The sequence below is a fragment of the Chelonia mydas genome, chromosome 7, assembly GCF_015237465.2.
Source record: "Chelonia mydas isolate rCheMyd1 chromosome 7, rCheMyd1.pri.v2, whole genome shotgun sequence".
NCBI classification, from domain to species: domain Eukaryota; kingdom Metazoa; phylum Chordata; order Testudines; family Cheloniidae; genus Chelonia; species Chelonia mydas.
The window spans coordinates 67,918,306-67,945,764 of NC_057853.1; the positions used below are offsets into that span (position 1 = coordinate 67,918,306).

A 27,459-nucleotide genomic window follows, 5' to 3' on the forward strand; every position below is an offset into this window, starting at 1 on the left:
CATAAGCTTTCGTGGGCTACTTATGCTCAGATAAATTTGTTTGTCTCTAAGGTGCCACAAGTACTCCTTTCCTTTTTGCGAATACAGACTAACACGGCTGCTACTCTGAAACCTATGAGAGAAAGGTGTGATAAGAATAAAAATATTTAGATTTATAGTGGATGCAGTTAATATCCTCTATTGTTAAGGTAACAAAAACATTTCCATTATACCCTTTTGTTTCTAGGCTCTCATAATTTTTGGAAACATTCTCATCTTGGGCAGGTAACTGATTTAACCTCACACTAGTGATGGTGGTAATAGCTTCTGCTTTATGGGACTATCCCAGTAGTTGAATGGTGATGAAACAGCTGTGAAATTCTTAACTCTGACCTTTTGAATACACAAATTCGAAATGAAGAGTGCCTAGGAGGCTCCACTCATGGATGTCTCACCTCTGGTGGCTCAGTCAAGGATAGCAGCCTCATCATTCCAGATTATGGATATGCCTATTTTATATGCTAGTGCGGCCCACCTTTTTTTTCAGTGAAAAATGCAGATTCAGCAACACTAAATCATTTTGTGAACTTGTCGGTTGTGCTGAGTTGTTCATTTTGAGGGAGACGATCAGAAAGAATCTAAACGTTTAGACATTTTCAAAATGAAACATTTCAGTTTTTTATCTGAGACAAACTTTTGTTTCAAAATGTCCGTATTGTTTTAAAATTCACAACCTATTAAAATGGTAGACATTGAAGCCAAAAGTTTAGATTATGCTGAAACGAAACACTTTGTTCAACCTGGAAATGAATTTTTTTTTACTTCAGAATTGCCACTGAATTAAAAAAATCTGTTGTTCATCCCGCCCTGGTTACATGTCCCCTATGTGACAATCCACAGAGAATAGGACTTTGTCAGGGTATGTCTACACTGCCTGCAAAGCCCAGGTCTGACTCCACTTTGAGCACAACCTCTCTGTCTGTCCTCATGCAAATCAGTCTGACCCAGATCAATAAGCACTCAGAACCCAGGTCCTAGGGCCCTGCTCACGGGTGGTGGGTCAGAACCTGAGTCCCACTGAAACTGTGGTCCAAACCCTGTCATTTTGCAGTGTGAGTGCAGATCAAGCTGCGAGACCCAGGTCAGAAGGTCTGCATAGTGCAATATGGATGCAATAGCATGGCTATGAGACCCGGGTCCAGCAATAGTAAATCAAGTTTTACAATGTCGGGTGGATGCTCAGGCGTAGGTTTGGAAATACCAAGGCCACAAGCCCAGGTGCCACAGATCTGGGTGTACAATGCAGTGTAGACATACCCTTACAACCCCTACTACAGAGCTTGGTTCTTGAGTTGTTGAGACTCACATTTTATACTGCTTTACCAAAGCACAAGGTGTCCAATGTCCATTCTGCCACTTTTAACCCATTTTCTGTTTTTAAAAAGTGGGGTGGGGAAGTGAGACAGAGGAAAAACAGCCAAACAAAAACCCCACAATTGGAAGCGTTCTTTATTCCAAATTTAGTTTTTATCACCAAGCGTGTTGAAAGTGACTGGCAACTGGGACTCACACAGATGGTGAAAGGGCAACGTAGCACTTGGGGCTGGAGAAGGGATCAAAGTAGCCCAGGGAACTTATTTTTAAAAAAGAAAAATATTAATATACTCAAAACGGTAGGGAAAGTGTGTTCATAAACTTTAGCCTAGTGTTCTTGGTGATCCTTCTCCTAAGAACTGTTTTCCATAGTGGAAAGATACCCTGCATATATCCAAGAAATTATTTTTATATTCTTCTAAGGAATATTTCAATTTAAGGAGCCGTAATCTAAGAGCATTAGGTCTCACAGTATGCCGTTGAGCTCTGATCCAACAAAGCACTTAATCGTGTGTTTAACCAGGTGAATAATCCCATTGAATCCAGCTGCTCATATGCTGAAATTAAGCATGTGCTTCAGTGTTTTGCTTGAACAGGGCACTGGTGGCTGAAGTCATGAAGCCAAAGACTGAGTGTCTCATAATGCAGCCCAAGCAGGCATCAAATGCATGCCTTGTAATGGTTTATTGCTATTAACCTGTATTCTACCCATTCTCAAAAGAAGTGAGATTGGACCAGTTGTGTCTCAGTGTCCAAGCCTGGCATGCTTTCCCCAACTGTGGGTCCATACCTGATGCCTCAGAGGCATGCATCCCTATGACATGCTGTGACGAAGTGAGGTTTTATTCATCTTTTTATGTTTGTTGCATGTGAGTCTTACTGTCCTATACTAATACTGTGTGTACCTCCATTTCCCGGTGTACTGCACCAATATTTTGGTGGTGGGAATTGGGTCTGTGATTTTTTGCTGAGGCACTTGGGGCAGGTGAGGTTGCCCAGCTGTCTGCACCTATGTAACCTGAGACCCAGGAGGGAGGTGCGACCAGGTGACACTTTTTGCCTGGGAAGCAGGACAAAGAAAAGGAGGAGGAGCAACGGGGTGGGTGGGTGTCGGAGGTCGGATCGCTGTTAGCTTGGCAGTCTGATTGTGGAGGGGACTGGAAGAGGGGGAGTCTAGGCTGTCTGGCCCAGGAGTCCCCAAGATGGACTTGGCTGAAAGTCACTGATTTCTGTGATAGCAAGCTCTGTTCTACGCTATGTTCCTGTCAACTAATAAACCCTTCTGTTTTACACGCTGGATGAGAGTCACTAGTGGCTGAGGAGTTGGGGTGCAGGGCCCTCTGGCTTCTCCAGGAGTCTCGCCTGGGCAGACTTGCTGCGGGAAGCACATGGTGTGGAAGGGGATGCTGAATGCTCCGAGGTCAGACCCAGGAAGGTCAAAGCTGTGTAAGGTTATTGCTCTGGAGACAGTATGCTCAGAGAGATGAGGCATGCTACCCCAGAGTCCTGACTGGCTTTGTATGGAGTAGTTCCAGAGAATTGGCCCGGTGATTCCGTGACACATGCCTAATATACTATGTAGTTTTGGAATTAAGAGCATTAATTCCTGCCCAGCCCTGGCGGTGGTGAATTGAAGACCTGAAATAAGAGTTTAGATTTCCTTTATCTTACACAACTGCAAAGGACATTAGCCAAACCATTATTCAATCCTTTGATGGCATTTTGTGTGTTGGAATCTGAATATTTTTAAAATCAGGTAATAGAGAGGAATGAATGTAGATAATTGTTCTATAAAGAAAAGGGTAAAGAGCCATATATATATGTCTAAAACACAAATGACTCTTTCTTCCCCACCCAGTGCGCCGCTCAAAGGCTGCAGATGAGGAAAGGAGCCACAAAGCACGCAGGGCCCGGGATGAATATCGACGGCAATCCTTACGAGCCATCCAGAAGGGAAAAGTGGCTGGCTTGAGTAACCTGTTCAAGGGGACCAGCCTGAATAATGAACCAGTGATAAAGCTGAATAGCAACAATCCTAGCCCACTAATGACACTCACTACACCAGCCAGGTTCGTTCTTATTGTAGGTGGCTCAAAAAAATTGATCCTCCATTCATGTGCTTTCCACCTCCATTTTAATAAGTGCTTCTTTTATTTTATTTTTTATTTTATTTTGTTTTATTTGAGATTCTCTACAGTGTTGCTCTTGACCCTGAATAGAAAGGGGATGTTTTAAAAAGATCAAAATGCACTGAGTGCACAATGTCAATTAAATGGTGTTTGTTTTTAAAAGGACCTTGTATCATCTACAAAAAGATGGGTCTTTAAAAAGTCAATGATTTGATACGAATGCAAGGCTGGGATAGAGAATCAAACAAATTCTCAAGCAAATCTTAGTCCTGCAGCCTAGAAATAACTTCTGCTCAAGAGCTCGTTGACACATTTTACAGAGGTGACAACCTCCTAATTTCAGTAGTTTTGAGTTTTCTTATGGCAAAATCAAGGGTCTTCTGAGTTTTTTACCTATTGATCCTTCATCTTTCTCTTTCGTAAACCACGTGGATTCCAGAAGTGAAAAACAATCCAACACTGCATCCCATCTGCTCTGAAATTTATCAGTTGCTCCTTGTGGGTTTATATGTTGCCATCTGACATTATTAATTAGGCTTGGTAAGATGAACAAGACAACGTGAACTGGGCAAGGTGGTAAAGTAAAAAAATGCACATTCAGGGAAGAAAGAGTAATTCAACTTTTATTTTCCCTTTTACTGCCAAGTCTTGCAATTACCAGTCAATGTGCTTGTGATGTCTGGCAGCCCAGCAGCACCAAAAGGACTTCAGTCCCTTCCTGCTTGGGGTTTATGTTCTGTTTTGACAAGCAATCTCTTTGTCTTGTTATGTGAGATATGGAAACTCACTGCAGATGGGTTGTTGAAATTCCCAGTTTGAGGAATCAAAATTGCTCTGTCTGAAATGTGGTGGGATTGCCACACTTGCTATCAAGCCACTTGTCAAAACAATCTTCTCATTATTTTTATTTTCTCAAACAACTTACATCAAAGCGTCTTCTCTGAAATAAAGTAATAAACACACTAATAAAGATAGTAAATTTTGAAAACTAGTGGATATAATTCAGCCTGAAGTTCTCAGCTTTCTAAATGGAATTATTTACTACAGAACTGGGTGTTTTTTGGTGTGAATTACTTACAAGTAGGGCTGAGAAGACCTGAAAAAAGTTTGGATCCTTATCCAGCCCTTGTCCAAAGCTGTTTATCCATTTCCAAGTCGCATCTATGTTTAAAAATCGGTATTGTTTGTTTTTCATATCTTTTAAGGTATCTTTTTGTCATTGTGTATGACTAGATTGTGACTCAGACTACATACCTGCTGAAGGGAATCAGGGGAGTAAGAACTCTCCTTAAACCCTTGTACAGGCTACCCAGATCTTGGATTTGCATGCTCAGGAATAACAGCTACTTTGTACGTGTGTACTCCCCATATGGGGGGCAGGTGGGTGAGCAGAGAGAGAGAAGGGGCAGAGTCAAAGTATTGCTCCTCCAGTGAGGTGGCCAGTGCAGCTAAGCAGGCATGTGGTGTGTTGTAATCTGCTGCTGGTGTGGGACATCAGTAGATTACTGCTTTTTTGTGCAAGAGAAAGGGGGTTAGCACAGTATCTCTAGAGGGGTGAGTGTGAGTCACAGTGTTTCCTGAGGTTAATCCTGGGCTGGTGCAAATTTGTGCACTGCCTCTTCAGTTCAGGGCTACCTAAAGTCACAGTAAAATGATGTTATTTCTCTCTGTGATCCCTATTTCTTTTGCCTTCTATGTTCTTTGGACAGCTTGTCTCGGTTTTTATTTCCTCCCCTCATCCTTCTTTCCTGTCTGTTTTTCCCTGCTGATTTTCAATGTGTGTTGAGGCGTTTTGTTCGTTTTACTAATCATCGTTTGTCTCTATCTGTGTGGTTGTTTTTTTTTCCTCCTGCCCCTACCATGCTTACTTTGTCTACTGTAGTTGTGTAGAAACCAACTGGGAGAAATTTCATGATTTGGCCCTAGGCAGAAAATTGCTATAAAACCAGCCCTTTTAATTCATGCACAAACAGTTCCCAAAAGGCTGTTTGGAGTCCTGTTTATCTTCTGCTCTTAAACAGAATCAGAGAGAAGTGAGCTCTGGACTTTTGGGTCCAGGAGTGGGTAAACTGTCTAGGCGACCCATACAAAATCTTTAAAAGCAGCAATATCTGGGGAATTAACGCTGCCTCCATGTGTAGTTGCTTTCTTCTCTGTATGGATAGCACTGTAATCTCTCTGTTATCATAATGTCAGAGCATCTTTTCCATGTACTTAATTTGAATACTCTGGTATTGGTTTGCATATATTTCTGTGTTTGCATTGTTTTTATTTTACTTTTTTTCTGCCTACAAAAATAGGTATTTGGGAATAATTTTTGGTTGCTTATTGTGTTCTTTCAGCAAAGATTTATCTAATTGTGCAAGTTGCATGCTCTTAAAACGCACAAGATGTTATAAAAGATAGTTCCTTTGATCTCTGCCTTCATGAGTTCAGAGGCCATTTTCAGAGGGTGGGAAAGAGGAATCCAGAAGGGGGAAGTTTTGGGGCCCTGAGAAGAAAGCATGCATAAATGGGCAGCAGTATATTTCATCTACTGGGGTTCCCTTCCCCTTCCTCACTGGGTTCCATCTTTTGGTTCAAGTGGGTCAGGCTCAGTTGAGTGTGGAAGACCTCTTTACCCTCTTTGGGCTCTGCAACATCCACATCCCCCTCCTAAACAAACTGACTTTCATGTTGCAGTTGTGTGGTCCCTTCCTCCAGATGTTGCCAGGTGTCCACTGTCATTTGTGGGGCGGTGATGGGGTCACCACTCAGTATGGCATCTAGCTCCACATAGTAGTGGCAGCCCTTGAGGATAGCACCAGATTTTTTGTCCCCTCCTTTGTCTTTTGGTAGGACTGATGCAGTTCTTCTCTCTTTGCCAGACAGTGCTAATTGTCCCTGTTGTACCTCTGGCCTTTGCAATATCCAAATAAACATCTTTATTTCTGCAGCAGTTCCACATCTGGGCTTGCACTGCCCCTCTACTCTCACAGGCTGATGAAGTCCAGGAATTCTTTCCTGGACAGGAAGCAGCATGAGGTTTACCTGAGCTTTTTTTAGCTATAGCTTTACCTGGAATAATACCTGAATTCTAGTATACCAAAGGTAGGCTAGTAGGATGAGAGGAATTTCCAAACATATTGGGGATTTTAAGAGGTGGGGAAGCTTCCCCTAGGCAGCAGAGTTCAAAAATTTGAGAAAAGCAGTCACTGCTGTGGGACCAGGGGCCTTGCGGTTCTTTTGCCGGAGGACAATTTGTACCGTTACAGGTAATGCAGCATCCACACAGGCATTGTACTGATGAAATGGTTCTGGTACAGGATTTATGCCATTTGGGGAGGTGGTTTAGCTTGAGTGGGTTTTGCTGGCAGGACTCAAAACTGAGAATGGATGTGTGCAAGGATGTGCCAACAGAAGGGAAAACTGTTAAAACCTTGTAGCGTAGACCAAGCCTTAGAGCATATCCGATTGATATTCTGACTTAGGTCTCTGTCTTGCCACTGGAACTGAGACTCCTTGGGGTCAACTTTAGGTGTTCTGCCATTTACACTAAAGGCCTAATTCTGCTTCTGTTGAAATCAGCAGCCAAACTGCCATTGACTTCAGTGGAAGCAGGACCCAGAACCCTGAGGAGGATATCCATCAGATGTCAAGAGCACTCAATAGTCTCTTGCATGGCCTCCAATCACTAGAGGGCAAGCTCATCATTATCGAATACTACAGGATCTAGAAAAGGAGTACTTTTGGCACCTTAGAGACTAACCAATTTATTTGAGCATAAGCTTTCGTGAGCTACAGCTCACTTCATCGGATGCATACATCATACATCGGATGAAGTGAGCTGTAGCTTACGAAAGCTTATGCTCAAATAAATTGGTTAGTCTCTAAGGTGCCACAAGTACTCCTTTTCTTTTTGCGAATACAGACTAACATGGCTGTTACTCTGATACAGGATCTAGTTTGTTTTGTTGGTTCTTGGTTGTCTGGTAGGTTATAGTGGTGCTTCTCTGTAATTGTCCAGTTGATATCCTGATTCTGAAGGAGTTGTAATTCAAAACAATACTAGTTGCATAACTTACTCAGGTTGCCTGCAAATATGGATCATTAAATGATAGCTCCATTGTAGGCAGAGCACAAGATGCGAGAGCTAGAAAAATGCAGTGAGCTAAACAGAAACGGAGGACTTACAAGATGCATAAGTAGGGACATAAGACCTGTGGAGCAGTAGTAGAAGTAGGGGGAAGGAAAGGCACCTCAGAGTGACATTCCAGAGAAATGTTTTCTCTCCATGTTTTCCTGTGGTCAAGGCATGCCAGTCACAATGGCTGAATCTGGCTTAACATGCAGGTGATTCACACAAAAGGTAAAAAGTAGGGTTTTTTGCCTGCAAATAATAATCTCTTGTCTATGAAAAATTAAAAGAAATCGGAGTGAATAATAGAGCAGGTTGAACATTTTCCATTAAATCTTATTCACAGAAAATGGGTATTGGACAAAACTGAAGTTTTAGTGATGGAATTTCTTTTGTCAAAAATGTTGGATTTTTATGAGAAAACAAATCCGCACCTTCCCTACCCAAAAGAAATCTGGTTATTCAATGAAATCCAAAAAAATTGATAAGTGGGGGAAAAACAGTTGTTTTTGTTAAATTTTTTTTTTTTTTGCTGTGCGAAGGAAAATATTCCCAGTGAACTCTAGTGATTAGCCCCTGTTTCCCCTACTCTATGATCATGGTGCAAGTTATTTTTTGTACTACAGCTGCATGACGTATATCTCCCATTGTTTGTATTTTAAATGTAGGAAAGCTTGGGAGCGTCCTTCTAGACCCATTTCCAGAGAAATCCTCATTCATTGGTTCAAGGAGGAGCAGCTTCCACGACGTGCTGGGTTTGAGATGAACACCTGTGCTGTTGCGCCCTGGTTTCATGGTAATTCAGTTATCTTTATTCTTTCATATAATTGAGCCTGAAGGACGTTCTGGGTTGAAGTGGTGGGTTACAAAATATCTTTTTTTTTTTTTTTAAAGGAACACAATAGGCACTCTCAATCACATCGCTAGTTGGGAATAATCTTGTTCACCTTCCTTACAGAGGTTGGTATAAAATGCTGACTGACAAGTAATGTCTATCCATTATCTTTATCATAGAGAGACTATTCTTCCCCATTTTCTTTTCCTCTGTTTTGTAGTCCAATTTGTGACACTTACCAGTTGTCCTCCTATTTCTCAGCATTATCAGAGCCCGAACTGCGCAAATGGAGATCTTGAATAACATTTGGGACAGGTGTATGTGTAACACTGACAGACCTCGGTCGTTGGCTGGCAGGATCGAACCTGAGACCTCTGGAGCTTAGTACATGAGCCTCTACAGCATGAGTGAAAAGCCAATTTGCTGTTAGCTAAGGCTGTAGAGCAAACTCATTAATCTCTCTCTCTCTCTCTAAGTCGTCTCAGTGCCACTAGATGGGACAGAACACCACACCCCAAAGGTGTATGGGTTACACGTGCGCACATGCAAATCTCATTTTCATCTTGCATTACAAACACAGTTTATACTTGCTGTAATTATATAGGTGGGAACCAAGCATTCTGGCCATTAGTATAAAGCATAGCTGACACAAAAACTTCTATTTATGAGCTTGAATGTATTTTAGATCCAAGTCACAATACTCTTTTCCTCTGAATGTTAGGAGTTAGAGCATTATAGTAGGTGTGGTGAGCCTGACCTTTGTTTGACCCCAATTGTTGTTTCTTATTATGGGGTTGTGTTTTTAGAGAATCCCTCACTTTCTTTGAGAGCTCTTTGACAGGTGAGCCTCCCTCACTCCTTGCTTATCAAGGCATAAATAAGTTAAATGTGCATATGGAGAATCATATCTCAACTAATCATCTGTTACAAGCAAGAAATGAAGAAATACAATTATTGTCAGCTCTTGTCTGTCTCCAGGTTGTGGTTCCAAATCTTTCTCACTATACATAAGTTCTTACTTAAATATTTTAGAACACATCAGCTAGCTGCTATTTTCAATGGCTTGGTGCTTCAAACAAAAAGAAAGAAGTGGCTAGCTCGTAAATATTATACATTTCCATTTTTTATGAGCAGTAATGCACATGAAAGATGGGCCTGTAGATACAGATATTTGACATGGGATCTCTCTAAGAGTTAGTTAATGCAATAATTGTATTTTTTGTAGTTTTCAGTATATGGGGAAGGGCCTCCTGGGTGACTAAGCATGCCTCTCGGGTTGTGCCAAGGTTTTAGATTGATGTGGTAAATTTGCTCCAGTTTCCAGCAGCCTGGCTGCCACACTTCATAATTCACCTCACCCACCACTTCGATCACTTCTTAGGAGTCTCTGCCGCTGGGCCAAAAGTGTACTCTCTGCTGTGGGCACCAGTGCCATCACCCAGTCTCCAGGTTGGAACCGTCAAACCTTTGCTTGGTGGTTGTAATGGGTCTCCTGTGCTTTCTCCAAGTGTTCCCATACAATGGGCGTAACTCTGGCTATACGATCTCTTATCTGCAGTACATACTCGACTGTGTTCCTTCCGGGATTTGGCTCCTCTTCCTGTCTTCTCTGGCTATATCCAATATGCCCTGGGGGTGGCGCCCGTATAGTAGTTCAAATGGAGAGAAGCCCGTGGAGGCTTGTGGGACCGCCCGGATGGCAAACATGAGGTAAGGCAGTAGGGTATCCCAATCTTTCTCATCCCAGATTACCACTTTCCTGATCATGGCCTTGAGGGTCCTATTGAACCTTTCCACAAGGCCATTGGTTTGAGGGTGGTACACAGAAGTCCGAAGGGCTTGTACGAGGAGCAAAGAACAGAGATCTTTCATCAGCTTGATCAGTCAATATCTCCTTGGGTAGCCCAACCTCGGCAAAGATCTGTACTAACTCCTTAGCTATTGTCTTGGAAGCCGTGTTGCATAGGGGGACTGCTTCCGGGTACCGGGTTGCATAGTCCAGGACAACTAGTACATGTTGGTGGCCCATGCTGTCTTCTCTAGGGGCCCTACCAGATCCATGGCTATTTGTTCAAAAATTATCGCTATTATTGGAAGAGGTATCAAAGGGGCCTTCAAGTGTGGGCAAGGGCTATGCAGCTGACACTCCAGACAGGAGGTGCAGTACCGCTGGACATCTTCGTGTACTCCTGGCCAGAAGAACCTCCGCAGGATCCATGCCTGGGTTTTCTCTACCCCTATGTGTCCTCCAAAAAGGTGATTGTGGGCAAGGCTCAATATGGATTTTTGATGCTTTCATGGCACCAGAAGTTGCTGTATCTCTTGCTCCTGCATTTGCACAACCCAGTACAGGAGATCTTTCTTTACTATAAAGTAAGGTCTCAGGCCGTAGACCTTCCCATCCACAGGTATCCTGTCTATCTCGGCCACCTTTCTCCTGGTGTTATTATATATGGGGTCCTCTGCTTGGTCCCATCCGAAAGTTTCTCCTCCAGGACTAACCTGCCTGAGCTTCCAGGGGCCGGCTTCTGCTTCTTCCAGCGGCTCACCGCTGTCACAGCTGGGGCTAGCCTCTGGCTCACCTTCCACGGTCGAAGTTTCTCTGTCTGCTGTCCATGTCTATCTGCCTACTAGGACGGTCCTCTGGCCCTGGGTCAGGATCTGGGTTCCCAAGGCCTTCCTCTCTTTTTTGGTCTTCTAGGTCTTTCTGGGAGCAGGGAACAGATCCTGAGAAATCTCAGAAAACATCGGAGGTTGACATTCCCACGGTGACAAGTCATTGCCCTCAGGGTCCCCTCCTGCCTCCAGCCTTTCCAGGAGAAGTAAATTATCAAACCCTGGATAGTCCCTCCCAATGACTATGGGATATGGGAGTTAGGAACTATGCCTACTGTCACCTCAATGGGGTTCCCCTGAATCTCTGTCTCCACTGAGATGGTGGGGTAATGGCTTATGGCCCCATATATGCATGTCACTGCTACTTGTTTGGCCTGTAGCAGCTGGCTACTTATCACCAGCTTACCCGATATGAGGGTGATAGCACTCCCAGAGTCCACAAGTGCTGTAGTCTCCACCCCGTTTATTCTCACCGGCCTGGTGTAGTTATGCGGGGCTACTGCGACCCCCGCGAGGTGGATAAGGGAGCATGGGACCTCCCAATCCCCCAAGTTACATTGCATAGGCTCCTCAGTGCTGGGACATTGTGCTGCTATGTGTCTCCACTCCCCACATGCATAACGTCTATAATTGCTTTCAGTCACTCCCCTATCACGTGGGTTAGGGGGTTTAGTCTCAGAGTTCCCCCCACTCAGGCCATTCCCTTCCTTCTGGGTTCCTAGCTGGTTTTCAGCCACCCTCTTCTTCCACTTAGGGCTCCCCGGGAGTTTGGCCACCCAATCTTCCAAGGTTGGGGTCAGGTGCTTGCTTCACAAGGGGCCTTCCGTGGGAAATCGGTCAGTTCTCTCGCAGTCATCCGTCTTTCTATCAGCGTGATCATTTCATGACAGGTGGATGGATCGTTCTGGCCTACCCATTTGCGGAGATCTGGCGGCAGTTCCTGCATGTGATGGTCCATGACCAAAGTCTCCAAAATCTCCTCCGGACTGCATACCTTGGGCCGTAACCACTTCTGCACGAGGTGTATGAGGTCGAATAGCTGGGACCTCGGAGGTTTGTTCTCCTGGTATTTCCACTCATGAAACCTCTGGCTCCATATTGCTGCCGTCATCCCTGATCGGGCTAGGATCTCTGTCTTCAGCTGGGGATAGTCAGCAGCATCCTCGGCAGGTAGATCAAAGTAGGCCTTCTGGGCCCCTCTGCACAAAAAGGATGCGAGAATGCTGGTCCACTGCTCCTGGGGCCACACCTCACGCTGAGCGGTCCTCTCTAATGAGAGGATATGTGCCTCTATGTCATCTTCTGTTGTCATCTTTGGCAGACAACCAGTGGCCCTCAAGGTTCATGTCCTGTTGGACCGCCAGGCCTGGGTGGGGAGGATCTTCAGCTGGTCCACTACCTCTCACAGGAGGGCTTGATCTTGGGTTGCCTGGCTCACCAAAAATTGGTTGGTTTCCTGCAGTAGCTGCATAGGCTTCTGTTGCGCCATTGCCTGAACCCGGGAGGCCTCCTGTTGGGGCACTGTGGCTTGCGCCAGAGCTCTCACCACCTCTTCCACTGTGGTACAAAACAAAAACCCCAAACCACAGTGCACTCTTTTTTTTTCTTTTTTTAAACCTCTTTTTCTTCTGCCACACTGTGAACAATGTTTCAGAGTGGTAGCCGTGTTAGTCTGTATCAGCAAAAAGAACGAGGAGTACTTGTGGCACCCTAGAGACTAAGAAATTTATTTGAGCATATGCTTTCGTGGGCTAAAACCCAGTTCATCAGATGCATGCAGTGGAAAATACAGTAGGAAGATATATATGGATATATATATACACAGAGAACATGAAAAAATGGGTGTTGCCATACACGCTATAACGAGAGTGATCAATTAAGGTAAGCTATTATCAGCAGGAGAAAAAAACCTTTTGTAGTGATAATCAGGATGGCCCATTTCCAGCAGTTGACAAGAAGGTGAGAGTAACAGTGGGGTGGGGGAGGGAAGGGGGGGCAGAATAAGCATGGGGAAATAGTTTTACTTTGTGTAATGACCCATTCACTCCCAGTCTTTATTCAAGCCTAATTTAATGGTGTCCAGTTTGCAAATTAATTCCAATTCAGCAGTCTCTCGTTGGAGTCTGTTTTTGAAGTTTTTTTGTTGTAATATTGTGACTTTTAGGTCTGTAATCAAGTGACCAGGGAGATTGAAGTGTTCTCTGACTGGTTTTTGAATGTTATAATTCTTGATGTCTGATTTGTGTCCATTTATTCTTTTGCGTAGAGACTGTCCGGTTTGGCCAATGTACATTGCAGAGGGGCATTGCTGGCACATGATGGCATATATCACATTGGTAGATGTGCAGGTGAACGAGCCTCTGATAGTGTGGCTGATGTGATTAGGTCCTATGGTGATGTCTCCTGAATAGATGTGTGGACAGAGTTGGCAATGGGCTTTGTTGCAAGGATAGGTTCCTGAGTTAGTGTTTTTGTTGTGTGGTGTGTGGTTGCTGGTGAGTATTTGCTTCAGGTTGGGGGGCTGTCTGTTAGCAAGGACGGGCCTGTCTCCCAAGATCTGTGAGTGTGAGGGATCGTCCTTCAGGATAGGTTGTAGATCGTTGATGATGCGCTGGAGAGGTTTTAGTTTGGGGCTGAAGGTGACGGCTAGTGGCTTTCTGTTACTTTCTTTGTTGGGCCTGTCCTGTAGTAGGTGACTTCTGGGTACTCTTCTGGCTCTGTCAATCCATTTCTTCACTTCAACAAGTGGGTACTTTAGTTGTAAGAACGCTTGATAGAGATCTTGTAGGTGTTTGTCTCTGTCTGAGGGGTTGGAGCAAATGCGGTTGTATCACAGAGCTTGGCTGTAGACAATGGATCATGTGGTGTGGTCTGGATGAAAGCTGGAGGCATGTAGGTAAGTATAGCTGTCAGTAGGGAGGTATAGGGTGGTGGTTATGTGACCATCACTTATTAGCACTGCAGTGTCCAGGAAGTAGATCTCTTGTGTGGACTGGTCCAGAATGAGGTTGATGGTGGGATGGAAATTGTTGAAATCATGGTGGAATTCCTCAAGGGCTTCTTTTCCATGGGTCAGATGATGAAGATGTCATCAATGTAGCACAAGTAGAGTACAGGCATTAGGGGACGAGAGCTGAGGAAGCGTTGTCCTAAGTCAGCCATAAAAATGTTGGCATACTGTGGGGCCATGCGGGTACCCATAGCAGCGCCACTGACTTGAAGGTATACATTGTCCCCAAATGTGAAATAGTTATGGGTGAGGACAAAGTCACAAAGTTCAGCCACCAGGTTTGCCGTGACATTATCGGGGATACTGTTCCTGACGGCTTGTACTGTGAACAATGGATCCCACCGCTAACACCAGTTGTGACAAAGCTCCGACCTTGTCTCAGTGGGTCCCACGCTTCCAGGTGGATTACACTAGCCTCAGAGTTTCACTGTAACCCTCCACATAGCCCTGATCTCTCTAGAGGCAAGGGTCACAGACTATTGAACCATTTTCATCATAAGCCAGCAAGGGAGGGAGGAAGAAGCAACCCTCCCTCGCACAGTCTCTGTTGTCTCACAGTCTCTGTGATTAATCAGGGAGAGTGGGGGAGAAAGGGGGAGCCTGGGCCCACCCTCTACTGTGGGCTCCAGCTCAGGGACCCTAATAGTAGCAGCTATTGGTAGCTGACTTTCTGAAACAGGCTGAGTACGATTCCCTGGGCCACTTTCCCACAGCAGCTCCCCACTTCCTCAACTTTGACATCACCCTTACCTCAGGGCCTCCTTCCTTGAGCCTGATAGGGTTTGTGCTACCCAGTTTCTCCAGCAGGACAGCTTCCTCCTACAGCTCCTGACCCATGACTAACTGGGAGACTTTTAACTAGTTCCAGCCAGCCCTTGATTGGCTTCATCAACCTAGCTGTCTCCACTGCTTTCTAGAAGGATCTTAATTTGCCCCAGGTGTGTTGATTAACCTGGAGCAACTGCCAGTAGATTACCATGGTAACAGGGTTTTGTTTAGCCTGGGGCTAACATGCCTGTTTCTCACTACTTTCCTGTAGCATCTGGCCTTGCTCCGTCACTATATACTAATACTTTGCCCTTTGTCTGCAGTGTTGTCTTGTTCTTTCCTTCCTTCTGTTTACACTCCCCTTAGGCATGCAGCTCTTTTCCTATGAAAATTGGCTTGTCACTTGTTATTTCTGGGAAAGTTCAGATGTGGCAAACTCTCAGACCCTACATTTTGGCTCATGCATAGTTTGACTCCTGAATATAGAAGATTTTCTCAAATCATTCAAGTGTCACGTAGGAAACAAGAACCAGACTCTAAAATGATCCCATCCTTAGTTAAGATCTGGAAGTCCTTGATGGGTAATTCAGATCTACCTACATTAGGCCAATGGACAAGCTCACAAGTGTAGAAAGGACATGTCCTAGTCATTACTATTATCAACACATTTTTGTCTTATATCTATTACATGCCATTAGTGAAGAAACTGAGTTTAAGAAGCTGTCCAGTCAATAGGTGTTTGAAAGGGAATCTTCTTTAGGTCCTGAGAGTCGGTGAAGAGACATCGTAGCCCAAAAGTATAGTGTTCCCTCTGATTTTAGATCAAGAATTCCTTCTCATGGCTTTCTTCTCCCATGTTGTTTGTGGGAAGAATTGCTGACAGATGTAAGTAGACAGGATGGTTCTGCAGACTGGACTACTTCAGTATGGGATGTCTAACATTTTTGAGCGTTCGTGTCTTGTTTTTAGAATAACTCTGCCACAGGAATAGGATGCAACAGCAAGATTTCTTGTAGCTTCTATTGAAATGAGCATTTTCTCAGGGTCACAAGTATTTTAGCTGTTTGATTTGATCAAGACCTTATGCAGCAATAAATACAGTATGCTTGTTTGTTCACAAAACACACACTTTCTGGTTCTCTAGCGGGGGTGAGGGGGGACTTAATAAGTAACTGAACATGTTAGGATGAGATGAAGTAAACCCTAGTGGAGATATGGCATTTTTTAACGTGAATTATCTATTTTCCTATCGTTACTTCATCTGCTTTTTTCCTGTTTGATTTGCTCTTTTGAGAATACAGAGGGATGGATCCTCAACTTGTTTACGTAGAAATGGAGTTAAGGAGCATGTGATGAAAAAAGGGAGATATAGGGCCTTATCCAAAGCCTATTGAAATCAATAGGCGTCTTTCCCAGGGACTTGTTGGATCAGGTCTCTGTGAATGGGACACACCCTACTGGGGGTATGGTTTGTTCAGTGTCATAATCTGGTTCCAAGTGGACCTATCTATGTCCCAAAAATCATTATTGCAATTAGTACTAAATGGCACCCTTGTTGGCAATCTTAGAGCATAGATCACGGATTGAATCAGTCTGGAGACTTAATCACTCTCTTGTCCCTCTGGGGGCTCCCTCTTGAACAGGTTGAGGTGTATTGTCATGGATTGATGGGGAAGAATGCACTGCTGTTGCCTTATATTGTCCCTTTTCCATAGATAAACAGGGCACTTCAGGACTGACAATCCAGCACTTTTCATCATTGCTGAATCCAGAACATAGGAATGAATATACATCTCGCCATGGTAGGGCATGGTGAATAACCCCCCCATGTATTATAAAGGGACTGCTGTACACAGAAATGGGACATGTCAGTCTGGGAAAATTCATAGAATCATAGAATCATAGAATATCAGAGTTGGAAGGGACCTCAGGAGGTCATCTAGTCCAACCCCCTGCTCAAAGCAGGACCAATCCCCAATTTTTGCCCCAGATCCCTAAATGGCCACCTCAAGCATTGAACTCCCAACCCTGGGTTTAGCAGGCCAATGCTCAAACCACTGAGCGATCCCTCCCCGAATTTATCTGACTAGTGTTTGGTGGAGGTATTGACAGGGCAATTCCTGGGGACCACTAAATTTTTCTATTGAACCCTTGAAGTGGTAATCCCCAAGCATGAGAATATTATATTGAGTATCTTTAAAAGAGACACTCTGCCCCTGCAAGGTTATGTATTTGTGGACTGTGAGTGGATTCACTATATAATGATAGTGATGTGATTCCAGCTCTGTATTCACTGGGAGATGGCCTACAGTTTTGGCATCACCATATCAATCCTAGTCATCTAACTAAAATATGAGGTACCAGCTCATACAGATGGTATTTTTCAAGGACAGCACAGTGTGCGGTGAATATGTGCTAAATCTTGAGTGCTACCAGTAGCTGATGATGGGTGTTTCAAGCTTGGTTAGTTTCCAGTAACATATGACAAGAAAACCTGACAACTTGATCAACTCTGATTCAGTTCTCAACTTCTCACTCTGGAAACCAGAGGTGTTTTTGATTGGGTCTCAGAAAAGAGAACTTCTGGCAGTATGTCACTCCACTTAGCTCTCAGTAATTGTTTTAGTCGATCAGTCCTTTGGAAGGCTTTGAGATAGTTTTTCTAGTGCCGTTACAGTTCAAAAGTGTCAGCATAGAGAAGTTCTTGGCAAACAGAAGAAATGTTTTAGACCCATGGTCCCTCTTATAGGAGAGCAGAGTTTCAAAGTGAGGTAACAGGAACTGTAGCATGCAGCAGGGAGAGAGGAAGCACAAAAGAGCAGCTGAGCTATTGCTCTGAAATGAGAGAGTGAGGTAACTGAATAATTAATGTGAATAGGCTAATTGCTAATGTGAAAATAGGCTTCCCTGTCCCTTCACAACAGGTAATTTTCCTTGTTTTCTGTTCCACTGAGACTCAAGTGCTAGCTGCCAAAGAAGTAGATGGTGGTTAGAGATTACTTTACTGGACAGATATTGGATGCTAAAAATAAGTGATTATACAAAGGTAACCACAGATTTAGAGAGATGTTTGCCTGGCGGGGTGTGTTCAAAGTTTAGGAGACAAACAGGTTAGGTGCACTAAGTATGAACTGCCTTAGTATAGGAAGGGTTTTTTTTGTTTTGTTTTAAACTAATCTGTGTCATTCCAAGGTTTAGGTGGCATCAGACTATTATTTTCCCTTGGTAATGGTATGCTCCTGCACTGGATCCCCCCCCCCCCTTTTTTTTTTTACATTAAGCAAAACTAAAAGAAAAAAGAACAAAAGTAATTTGAAACTGACTATATATGTTCTGCTGTCATGTTTGGAGATAATATGTGTGTAAACTAATCAGTACATTACAACAGGGTCATTTATTTAGAGTAAATCAAATATAAGGACTTCATTCATTCATTTTTGAGAAAGTAAAAAAGATAAAAAGCAAGGACAGAGCTCTAACACATACTCCAGGAGAAGAAAACTTTTCTTGGTAGAAGTTTCTTCCAACCATTGGACATGTAGTATTACAGGGGGTGCCATTTTTAGACTAAAACAAACCAAAACAAAAATAGTTGCTTCTAAACAACTAGAATACCTGCTCTTGATATGCACATACACATCTATTACATCCTTATCACTCTAATCTACTAATTCTTTATAAGCTATTTACAAAGGGACTCAATATAAAATGTAACTGAACAATCAGTATTTAACCCCAAAATAGTTATACTTCTTTGCATATTTCCCATTTAAAGCACAGCAAATATTGTAGTAAAATCAAAGCCCAGAGACTGTAGTCAGCTTTCTTGCAGGTGGTCTTCTGACTGGCCCCTTCCCCTTATTCTGCAAAGCATTGTGACGACAGCCCTATTGATCCAGCTGCCAAGCAAAAGCTGTGCAGCTATCAGTCTCACTGCTCCTGTGGAATGATGGCTTTCGAATCTTGCTAAGCCAAAATTACTCTCTCAAATAGGCACTCAGTAGGATCTGTGCCTACCAGCGCTCTTGCTTGACTTATGCTAGTGCTACAGTGTCCCATTGTCACTTTCACGAGTGCTTAAAGTCAAACCTCAGTCTAGGACTCGGTAAACAAAAATAAGTCCATCAGTATGTTTTAAGCAAGTAGACAAGCAATAACTTTAATTACAAACTTCATAGTCTAGCCAAGTGCTTTAGAAGAAAAATTAGTAGCTCAAATTCCTTAGATATGTTCTAAGGTAGTTACCAAAAACCACATCATCAAAGTGTTTTTAAAAATCTATTTGGAATTTCTATTAGTTTGAATAGAGGGGAAAAAATCCATGTACAATGTGACAAATTTATATATATTTTGTACTATGCATATAAAGTCTGATCCAAAGCCAGCGAAAACAATGGAAAGGGCTTTAGATCAGGCTAGTATTGTACACGGTAAATGTGTGCACCCATATTTTAAGTGTATAGTGCAGACAAAGTAATAATATAAACTAAATTTTGACGAAAGCAAACAAATATTTTCCACCTATGGAAATATATGGAAAACAAAAATCATAATATGTTTTCTTCCTAGTTAACTATTATGAGTCCCCTTATAAAATTAGGATTCTGGGGTCCATGTTAACTGTGGCATTTATCTGTCTCCTTACACTCAGCGGACTCTCCAGACAGTGATTTACAGTGACAATCATCACTGAAAGAAAAGGAGGACTTGTGGCACCTTAGAGACTAACAGATTTATTTGAGCATAAGCTTTCGTGCATCCGATGAAGTGAGCTTCAGCTCACGAAAGCTTATGCTCAAATAAATTTGTTAGTCTCTAAGGTGCCACAAGTCCTCCTGTTCTTTTTGCGGATACAGACTAACACGGCTACTACTCTGAGACCAGTCATCACTGAGTATGCAGAAAGGATGGTATCCTGACAGTTTGTTGATGATCTTTCAGACGTGATGTTCAATGTAAATTATTAGCCTAGGTGGTTTTTGAAGTCCACCATGGACACGTCTGTGTAATTGTAAAGTCTGTCATCTTTCAGGAAACATTCATTTCTTTATAAAGCGTATATTTTGGGGGGGAGGGTGTATTTTTTTCTTTGAAGATCCTTACTGTTAAATGGCTTACCCTTTAGATTGTTTAAAGCAATCTCTTGTATCATAACTCCCTACCGCAAAGCACAGTTAGGATATTTCATTTTTAACGTTTGGAAATATGTGCATCGGCCATTGCCAAGCCATCACTTTTTGACAAACTAGGATGTGGCTCGAATAAAATCTTTGCCTTTAATGGCTGACACATAGCGTTTTTTTCCCACTTAATCACAAGTAGTTGTGATGGTTGCAGTGCAAGTTGTGCTAGCCGTCCAGCTGTCACTGTGCTGTGTGTCTTATTCAACAGATTCCCTCTGGTTTCATGTGCCAGTTTAGCTATAAATTATGGGCTGGATCCTCTGCTGCAACCTAGCCACTCTGGCTGTGTCCGCGCTGTGATAAAAACCCCACAGCACCAAGTCTCAGTGCCTGGGTCAGCTCACTCAGGCTCATGGGGCTATAAAATTGTAATGTAGATGTTCAGGCTTGGCTGGAGCCCAAGGGTCCCAGAGCCCAGGCTCAAGCCTGAGCCCATATGTCTACACGGCAATTTTATAGCCCTGCACCCAAGCCCCATGAGCCCAAGCCAGCTGATTCTGGCTCTCAGACTCAATGTCACAGGTTTTTTATCGCATTATAGACATACTCTTTGGGCTGCCTGAAAGCAGCCAGTTCTCCCTGATAAGCATAGGATGTCTGCTATGACGTGGGGGCCTAGGAGAATGGCAGGGCCAGCGGGCAGGTATAACTTACTGTTGCCCCCCTGGTGATGGACCTCCCCTTATTATCCAATTGGTATAGATTAAAGTAAGCCCCCAAGCTGCTCTGATTTTAGCCAGCTCTGGTGTAGCAATGATTACAGAATCAGAAAGCTACCACTGGTTACTTGGGGCTTCCCCCTAGCTGCTGAGCCCAGCTCCGATTGGACGCAGCTGAGAATTTGGACCTATATTTCATTATTTTCAAGTAATTGTAACTTTCTTTTAAAACAACTTGGGTACAATTCAGTACAAATCAACATAAACTCAAAGCAATAAGGACACAAAATGGATAACATCAGCCTCTCTAGTCAATTAGTGACTTGTCAATGACTGTAATAAAATATTTTGCCTACTACCATGCTATCCAATTGACCTTTAGACATTTCAGTGTCCAACATTGGACCAACAATATTACTGTTTAGATCATTGCACTAGTGAATTTATCTCTCTCAAGCATTTCCTTTGTTTTGACTGGCAAATCAATACTGAGGTGAAGACAAAGCAATTCTAAATAATACACTGGGGGATGGGAAGAGAAGAGAAAACAAAAGACGCTGAACATACTGTATAGTTCAGTTAGTAAAACTGCAAAACCTTTCCTGCATGGCATTGCCTTTTGATAAATCCATCCCATATGATTTGTACAAAGTGGTACTTCACAGAAGTTTCTGACATATCTGTATGCTAGTCACTAATTACAGGTTATGTCTTAGAAGTTTATTTCTGATTTCATGTACAAGCAGACCTTGATTCATATCCCTTCTGGGCCCTCAAATAGAGCAAAACTGTACTTCTCTGTTTCCCAGTGGAGAAGTGAGGCTTAGTGTTTGTGAAGTGCTTTCGGATTCTCATATAGAACTTAAAATTATTATTATTGCCTTTATGGTAAGAACTTTTATTAGTTACAGGAATATATACAGTATTGTTTCTGCTACAGAGTTTATTATGAAGAATTTGGGGCCTGAAAGGTTTTTTAAATTCCGAACTTTATCAATGGCATCTCCTAATCTGCCCCAATGCTACATAATTTTGGCAGGACCAAAAGGTGTGTCTCACATTACCTTTTTCTCTTCTGCATCTCTAGCAAGGGTCAATTTAATTCCAATCAAATGTTCTTAGATATGCTGTTATCCCGTAAATTCCATCCTCATTTCCGCCTTATGGAGCCTGTCAGAGGTAGGGTGGGTCCCTGACCCCTTCAGAAGGCCAGCTACCCTCTGACAGGGCCTTTTTATGAATGAAGGTTGTATTGATATGCGATGAGGTGGTATCAATACCTTCCCAGTGATCTTGGGTCAGTAAATAAGGATGTGGCACCATCAAGCTTTAATGCAGTGTCACAGTGTCAAGAAATAGACATTACATCACAGAATCATAATGCTTTTCTGTCCCAAGGGATGGATATTGGAAGGTGCAATGCTACTGCTCCCACAGGCTTGACTGAGTGGGTTGTTTTTTTTCCCCTGATTTTATTGAATGGTTCCTGGAGATGCTCCGTGACAAAGGCAGGAGCTCCTTATAAAATGTATTGTATAAGTAGAACCAGTTTGTTTTTTCTTGTTTTTTTTTTTATAGTTAAGATCTGCATCAGTTAGCCCCATGTACAATTAACTGATGATTAAAATTTCTTTTTATTGTTCATTTTGCTGCTTGTCTTCTGGCTTGACAAAATCTGCCAGTGGCTTCCTATTATATAGATTAGTGTGATTATTTTTTCCTCATTTAATGAGTCTGGTGGGGAGGGGGTGTCTCATAAGTATTTAAAGCTATATTGGTGGGGGGGACTGTACTAAGGATTAATATTGGAACATCTTAGCTGTTCATTTCTATGTTAGATCCAGATCACATGACAAGTCTCTCAAAGTTATCCTTTCCATTTGAAGGCTGTTTAATATCCTGTGTGAGTTGGTGGTCTCTATCCAGTTTTATAAGCGAAGGGCCTGATTCTCCATTGTCCTGCACATGCCTTGTGCAAAGTGCATATAATACACAGTTAGAATGGCAGTGTGTTACATCCATTTTGCACTGGGATAAATGACTACACAAGGCACAGAGCAATAGAGAATCAGGCCCTGACCGTCAACATCACAACAGCTACCTCTACCAAAGTTCATACCACTGATTGCAATCTCAGCACAGAGATTGAGGATTTCCTTGGAAATTAAACCACATGTTCATTTCTAGAAGTGATTCCTTCATATCAGAGCTGAGGCATAATGGTGGTGGGATAAGGTTTAGCATGGGGTAAGCTTGCATTGTTGGTGGCTGTTGTGTACCTCCCAGTTTGACAGGGCACATTATTTATATAAGGGTCTGAGTTTGTATTGCCAGTGTTTGCAGCCATCCAGATAGATGAATTACTTACCTAACTACCTGTGTGCTCACACAAGTATCCAAAAATGTAGTGATTAATATTTTACAGGCCAATATTGAACCAATACATCATATGTTTCTGCATATTCCATTTTTATTACATCGAAATGATTTAAAGGCAGGCTTGGCCACTTTTACTCACGCTTGAATAGTGTCTTACTCCTCGAGTAGCCTCAATAAATTCAGTGTGACTGAGTGACAAAATCTGACACTTAAATTAAACAATTGTATCATGGACATTTTTAGACATCAGTATTTTATTTTTAAACCAGTGCACTTTAATAAGGATTACGTCATTTGTAAAGTATTTGTCAAGCCTTGTCAGCATTTTTAGAGCTCGTATAATATATTGCTTTATTTGAACGGTACAGTTTCTCTTCATAGCCAGAATTTTTGTTTGACTTATGTTTCTTGTCAAGCACCTGTTGTTTTGCAAGTATTTCTTTTGGGACTGACTTTCAAAGGCAGGCTTGATGTTTAGATGTATGTATGTAGATCACTAAAGGGAAAAATGGCAAGCTGATAAAAATAAGTTTGTGCCAAAACTGACAGAAATTTCTTCAGGAAGATTGAGGCATAAGAATATCTGGAAATAAAATGGCAGACATTCCACTGTACGGCTTAATTAATTTGAACAAGGCCGCAGACATCTGAACACAAAATGTAATGAGGCTGCATCACAAATGAGATATTATCTTTACTGGCATATATAATAACACAGGGTGCACAACAGGGCATGGATGTTTTAGATTAGTAGCTGTTTTCTCACTTAACAAAGAGCTGTGAAATGAAGCACAGCATTGGTGGCTTGTTTTACATATTGCTCTAAATATGTCAGCAAACGAATCTCTCTGTTGTGTAGCATTCACCTTCCTTAATTACTTTTGGTTAGGCTAGCCCCTAAATTTCATGCTCAGCTCTGTATGGTTTAACGTTTCCAACCTTTGCTTATCTCCTCCTCCACTGCCAACCTGGGTGCTTGACGTCACTTACTTGGAGCATGAATTGCAGTGAAACAACTCCCATGTATAATGAGTATAAGCATGTGTCTGCCCCAGCAGAATATACTGTAGAGGCTGCCAGGCTTCCTTCCAGAGATGTTCTTACTTTCGTGAAGTATTTCTGACTTGTACTTACTATACATACAAACTGTCCTCACACTTTAAATACCTGTTTGCTTCAACACTTCAGAAAGCTTTAAATATAAAGAGAGCCTTTCAAAAGTACTTACCTTCTGCCTCTGAGATCCTTAATTATATATATGGGTATGCAAACGTTTTTACAATAGATTTTTCTGTTTTGACATTATTATTTTTTACTTATTGTAAAAGATTAAGTGAGCCCAATTTTTCAGTCGGTTTTATACTTATGTAACACCATTGATTTAAGTGGAATCAAGTCACTGGGACTTGCATTAAGTGAAGGCAGAACACTGATGGATACTTCTTGATTGATTAGTTACATATGGCATCTAATCAGAGAACAGAATTGATATCAAGTGACTTATCTAACAAACTAAAAACAATCCAAGTTTAAAAGTGTGAATAGTTTCACAAATAGTTCACTGTGATATGTATGTAAAATATTGTGAAGAAATTCATGAATAATTTTGCATAATGAATGCATTCAAGAACTTCAGTCTGCTCACACATATTCCACAGACAGAAAAAAAAGTTAAATTCAATTAATTATGTTTTATGAATTATTTGCTCATCCCCCCTCTTTCTGAGGAAAACAGTGGCCTCCAGTGACTGTGGCACTGTGAGATGTGTCTTAAGTTATCCTGTGCTGGCAGTACTGTGATTTAGCACATCTTTGTGACAGTGGAATGTTAATAGCCATGGAAAGAGGCAAGATAGTTTCTTTTGTGGTGTTATTGCTTTAGGAAGCATAGGCATACTGGCTGTGATTCACGGCAAAGTGCTTTCAGAAGTGAGCTATTACAAACAATATTTTAGCAAAAGGTGTATACAGTTAATTCAGTGAAATTAGACAACCTTATGTGGAATTAGTTGTACAAAATTCCCCTTTCTATTGACTGTGGAAAAATATTTGAGAAGTCCACTAAAAATTATTATTACAACTACAGTAGCACCCATAATGCTCTAGTAGTTTTAAACACCCACACAGGCAGCCAGATTGCATTCTGTGGAGCAGCACTAACACCAAAACTTAAGGATATGTGGGTACATACTTCATAAGTGCCAAAGGAGCCAAAGTCCCACTTCCAATAGCTCAGAAGCATCATTGACAGTAAGTGGGACAGGAGTTCCTACGTCATTTTTTAAAAGAGACCTTAGGCTCTTAAATCACTTAGGCACTTTTGATTTTTTTCCCCCTTAAAATGACCAGTTCATTGCACAATGACTCAAGCCATAGAGGTGTGCAGTAAGGTGTTCTCACTCCCTGTGGCAGCAGGAATTGGCATGGGGAGTGGGATCCAGCCAGTAGCAGTATAGAGCAAGTGTCAGGACCCAGCAAGCAGACAGTCAGCAGCCTGGTAGTGATCACGGCTTGGCCCTGGGGAAAGAGGGGCAGGGCTGCGGGGAGGAGGAGGCTCAGGAGCTGGGCCAAGCTGGGGAGGGCATGGGGGCAGCAGAGGACTGGGAATGTGGGAACAGGGGCTGGAGGGCAGGAGATGGGAGGATGGTGCAGGGGCACTGAGCCGGTGGAATAGTGTTAATGGTGGGTCCCCCTGTGATACTTCCTGGGGGTACCAGGGCTGGGAGGCACCTAGTTACCATCTGCCCTTAGCGTGAGAAAACCTTGTCTGTGCCTACTGTGGGTCAGCTCCCCAACATCACTTGCCTCAGGAAACACATTCCCCTCTAGTTCTACACAGACTTGTCAGGTTAGCGATAGGCACACAGCAACCTGTGAGCTGTCTGAGTGTCTCCTTGGAGTGCCCAGCCCCTGGTCCACCGGACACTTGCAGTATTCACTGTTTCCCAAGAAATGGTAGGCCGCTGCTTACCAGTTACACCTCAGCTCATTGCTCTGCTTAACTCACAGAACTTAGATTTGTGTATAGTTACATCACCTATGTGTTTAGTTAGAGCATAGAGATTCATAAAAAGAAAAGGAGTACTTGTGGCACCTTAGAGACTAACCAGTTTATTTGAGCATGAGCTTTCGTGAGATTCAAACTGTAGCAAGAAGAAGAACTGGAAACAAAAGGTTACATATAAAATCAATGCACACATTCTAGATACTAGACTTAAATTAACAAGATACTCTCATGTCTAACCAAGTATTGCTCACCCAAAATCTTTGCAGCTTTTTACAGCCAGGTTGGCTGTGATCCCTTCTAAGAGGCAATGTGTGAGGGGAAGAGGCATGCAGGGTCACATGGCCCCCCAGATTTCTGCCCGGGTGGGAGTCAGGCTGAGTGTGGATGTGGGGGATGTGCATGGAAAGATGTGCATGAGCAGGGAAGAGAGACTGGGCTAGCAGCACAGCTCTGCCAGAGGGCAGAGCCGGGGGTTGACACCCCTGGGCACATTGGAAAGTTGGCGCCTGTGTCTGTACATACATTTTGCAATGATTATGATGACTGGTCGCTATTGGCTCTCAGTAGAGAGCTGACATACCACCCTTTGGTGAACTATTGTGCAGATATCTGACCCAGGGGATGTGAGTAATTCAAAATTACTGTTGGTTTCAAAATTTGCTGAGTAATCTAAACTAAAACTTCACAGGAGAAGGTCAGTTTTGACTAATCTCCCAATTCAAAAAGTGTTTGAGCAACACCAGATTTTAAAATGGTCAAAAACTCACATTTTGCCATTTTGAAATGTTTGAAAAGTTTCATTTAGTAATTTTAGTTAATTTATATTAAATGAGGATTAAAATATAAAAACATCAAAACGGAAACTATGAACATTATTAAAACTACTGAAATTACTGAAACAAAATGTTTCAATTGACCCAATCCAAAAAATTAATCTGTCATGTACAGACTGTTCACCATGCTCTGCTCTTACAGAACTTGAATTTGACTGAACAATAACTGTTTGTCTACTTTATCTAATGTAAATGTATGAAGAGCTGAAACAGTTTATCTGAACTCCCTCAGACTTTGAACATTGTGTTCTATGGCTCCAATCTTGCAAATCACTTAAGCAGATGCTTAATTTTAAATCAACAGGACTTCACATGCTTAAAGTTAAGCACGTGCTTACCTTTGCTGGGTCAAGGCCCTATGTGAATGATGTGCCCAGCAGGTGAAGGAGAAAATGTATCCCTCTGACTAAGGGACTGTGGTGAGGGGCTGTAGAGCAGTCTCTCTCCATAATCCTTCAGCATCTATCTCAGCCTAGGAATTGGTCTAGCAGTCATGGCTCCTTGTGCTATTTGTTGTCATGTCCACTGGAACCCCATTTCTGCAGATCCAGTGGTCTCAACACCAACTCT

The 27,459-nt window shown here is 42.6% G+C and overlaps 1 protein-coding gene across 3 annotated transcripts in view; it reads left to right on the forward strand.

Annotated features, from left to right (window-relative positions):
- Positions 1 to 27,459, forward strand: part of SH2D4B (SH2 domain containing 4B) — a 103,509-nt gene that overhangs the window by 52,893 nt on the left and 23,157 nt on the right. For all 3 annotated transcript variants that reach the window (XM_007067244.3, XM_043551907.1, XM_043551908.1), the window contains exons 5-6: positions 3,212 to 3,422; positions 8,268 to 8,395. In XM_007067244.3, the coding sequence (XP_007067306.2) occupies positions 3,212 to 3,422; positions 8,268 to 8,395 (339 nt within the window). The remainder of the gene's footprint in view (positions 1 to 3,211; positions 3,423 to 8,267; positions 8,396 to 27,459) is intronic.